This window comes from Rhamphochromis longiceps, linkage group LG17, assembly GCF_057381845.1.
Source record: "Rhamphochromis longiceps isolate RC_006_pf linkage group LG17, R_longiceps_female_GT1.1, whole genome shotgun sequence".
NCBI lineage: Eukaryota > Metazoa > Chordata > Actinopteri > Cichliformes > Cichlidae > Rhamphochromis > Rhamphochromis longiceps.
Genome location: NC_140573.1, coordinates 28,656,767 through 28,659,962, shown reverse-complemented (window position 1 = coordinate 28,659,962; position 3,196 = coordinate 28,656,767). Strand labels below are relative to the sequence as shown.

Genomic DNA, 3,196 nt, shown 5'->3' with positions numbered 1-3,196 from the left:
TCAGCAAAACAGATTTACTCAGGAACAAATAAAATACTAAAATAAGCCAAACAATAACATTTTTAAGTTATCTAAGTGACTTATATATCATGTTTAACCTGAGCAGCGAAAGACAGCGGTGTGTTTGAAAACGATCTGCCGGGAGTCCGGTGTTCTCACGGCTCTAGTGAGCCTTGCCCCGGCTAGCTATCGAGCTAGTGGGTAACAGACGTCTCCGAAAACATCGGAGCGCTTTTGAAAATATGTGGTGTCTTGATAAACTGAGCAGATATTTGAGGTTTACACAGCTACATTCTCGCCTGAAAATATGTTAAACGTTTATTTTGTGACCCAGAAAGAATAATAAGAGTAATATTAAAACTAACTAGCTGCCGCCATTGTTGGAAACTGAGCTAGGCCGCGCTATGAATTCTGGGACACCGCTTCTTCTTCTTCTTCTTCTTCTTCTGGGTTTAACGGCTGGCATCCTTGTATATGCAGTGCTGCCATCTTCTGTTTCAGTCCGTTATTACACTCTTAAATCCTACTACTTATTCCTGCGTCTTTTGTGATCTTACAAAGCTTCAAACGCCGCCTCGACTATTAAATCAGTCGTCGACAATTTTGATAGTCGACGTAATCGTGACTAGTCGACTAATCGTGGCAGCCCTACTGCAGACAGGCATAATTATACTGAGCCTGAGGTCTACCAGTGACTGACAGCATCCCACTGGGAACCAGTTCTGAGGCCTTCTGCATAGTCTCCGCTCGCACCTTCACTGCATACAAAGCTAGAAGATGCATAAGGAGTAAATACAGAATATTAACCAAAGTTGTGATTAAAACACCTTTTACAAGTGCACAAAAAAACCCAAAAAAGAAATCTTTCTACCTTCTGCAAAGTTCATCGCCCCAGAAAAGACAAGAGCAGCAAATTCTCCGACACTGAAACCTGCAGCAGCGACACACATCTCAATGGCCTGTGTACAGCAGGAAACAAGTAAAAAAAAAATAAAAAAATAAAAATGTAACAGCCTCCCGATTATGACCGATATATCATTTATGTCACTGATACATCCGTAACTGAAATTAACTCAGAACAATTTGTTTATTTTTTTAAATGGTCATTCAGAATCAGAAGATTATTTACGGTGATGTTTTTGGTGGGAGTGAAACAACAATCTACTGATAAAAACAATAAAAACAAGATGTGATAATAAGAAATAACCACTGTTGGAAGCCTTATTTACTCTACCGCCTTAATCAGGTGCAGTAATTAAAGTTGAAATGAGAAACTTTGCATTTGAAAGATGCTCTTCTACTGGGCACTCAAAATGCTTTCTTACAACAAGCATCATTCATCCACACCTTCATACATAATGTGCGCACATTTTAAATATAAATTAATATTACTGTAGCAGTATTTAAAAAAAAAAAAAAAGATAAAATGGCCACATTTAAGAAGGCAGGACCTGCAGTTATTGTCCTTTTTCCAGACATTTATCTGGCACTTACTTTGGGGTTTTCTTGGTTGAGTCTCTCCACAGCAGCCAGGGAGGTGACAAACACCGCCGGCTGACAGTGAACCGTTTTCTGCAGCTCGTCCTCGGGGCCCTCCAGACACAGAGACAGCAGGTCGTAACCCAGGATCTTCTGGGCTACGGTGAACATTTCTTTAACGTTGGGGTATTTTAAAAGTCCTCTGCCCATGCCCACAAACTGGCTGCCCTGACCGGGGAAGAGGAGCACGGAGCAGCCGCTGGGGTCTTTTTTGGGTCTCCGCTGAGGCGCCGCGGCTGGCTCGCTGTTCGGGGGAGAAGCGGGAACTTCAGCCGGAGAAGGGTAATCTCCAGCCGTGGAACCGGGCTTGTTGGTGGACAGCGTCCTGCTCAGAGAGACCAGCGACCTGACCTTCCCTCTGGAAGATGCTGCCATCCTGACTGCCACTGATGCCAACATGAGCTGTTCCTCATCCAACGACGTGTCTGCGGATGAAATAAGACGCACAGCCCGCCCGGACAAACTGTAATCACCGAAAGAGTCAACTTTGCTTGAACTCAACTCTGACATCTGCTCGGCATGACACCTCACAGGGAGACGAAAAGAATATTCAGAATACAATTGACAAATGCAAAAAAACCCTCTAAACCATTGACTACAGAGAGATTTAACGTTGTTCGGCAGGATAATGTTGACCAAGGTTGAATCTTTGTCCAGATTAATCTATCCAGCTTATTCCCTAGCCATCCCACCAAGAATTATAAAAGACATAAATAAGGCGAATTTTAATTTCATATGGAAAAATAAACATCATTATATTAGTAACAGGGACTTGATAAAAGATTATGAAGAGGGGGGTTTAAAAGCAATCGATTTTGAAATAATGAATGGCATTTTAAAGATTAATTGGCTACGATCTTTCTTGAAAAATGATAATGAGATGTGGTTCTTGATGCCATCTCTTATTTTCAACAAAGTTGGGGGGATCCTTTTAGTATGTGATTTTGACATTTCTAAACTACCCATAAAACTTTCCAAATTTCATCAACAAGTTTTGTTAAATTGTAAATTAATGTTTAAACATAACTTTAGTCCCCACAATGTTCCATTGTGGAATAATAGGGTGATATTGAATCGGGGGAAATCTATGTTTGTGGACGAATGGATGACAAAACAAATTTGGTCTGTGACACATATAATGGATGAAAATGGAGATATACTTGAATTAAACAGGCTTAATGAGAAATATGACATGAGTTGCTCGTTCGAGCTCTATAAAAAGGTTTCACAGAATATCCCAACAGTCCTTGTAAATACAATAAAGAACAATTTTTCAAATATACAGACTACAAATTTACATAAAGTTAAACTAGATGGTCTTGACTTGGTTAATGGAAAATGCAATAATCCATTTTTGAGGAGGTATTTGGTTAACACCTTATATCCAGGTAGGACAAAATTCTCCCTGTTCCATAAATCTCTTAAGCTAATAAATAAGCCCCAAGCAATCAAATTGCATAGATTTTTAGAAGAGTTTGATTTTTCTTAGCCCCTTATTTAAGTTATGTGTCTTGTTTATGGAACCTGACTTTTAGAGATTTTATGATCCCCCTTGTCTTCTTTATTTCTGTTCCTTGTTTTTCATTCTTTTTTTTTATTGTTATTTATTTTTGTATTGGTTATTCATCTTTTTATATTATTATTATGTAGATGTGTG

The 3,196-nt window shown here is 39.3% G+C and overlaps 1 protein-coding gene across 1 annotated transcript; it reads right to left on the bottom strand.

Annotated features, from left to right (window-relative positions):
• Positions 1-648: 648 nt before the first annotated feature.
• Positions 649-2,073, bottom strand: LOC146649869 (malonyl-CoA-acyl carrier protein transacylase, mitochondrial-like). Its single transcript, XM_085386112.1, has 3 exons — positions 1,495-2,073; positions 872-959; positions 649-770 (listed from the first exon to the last, which is right to left on the bottom strand). Exons 1-3 carry the CDS (start codon positions 2,047-2,049, stop codon positions 649-651), a joined length of 765 nt encoding a protein of 254 aa, XP_085242238.1. The 5' UTR covers positions 2,050-2,073.
• Positions 2,074-3,196: the final 1,123 nt, after the last annotated feature.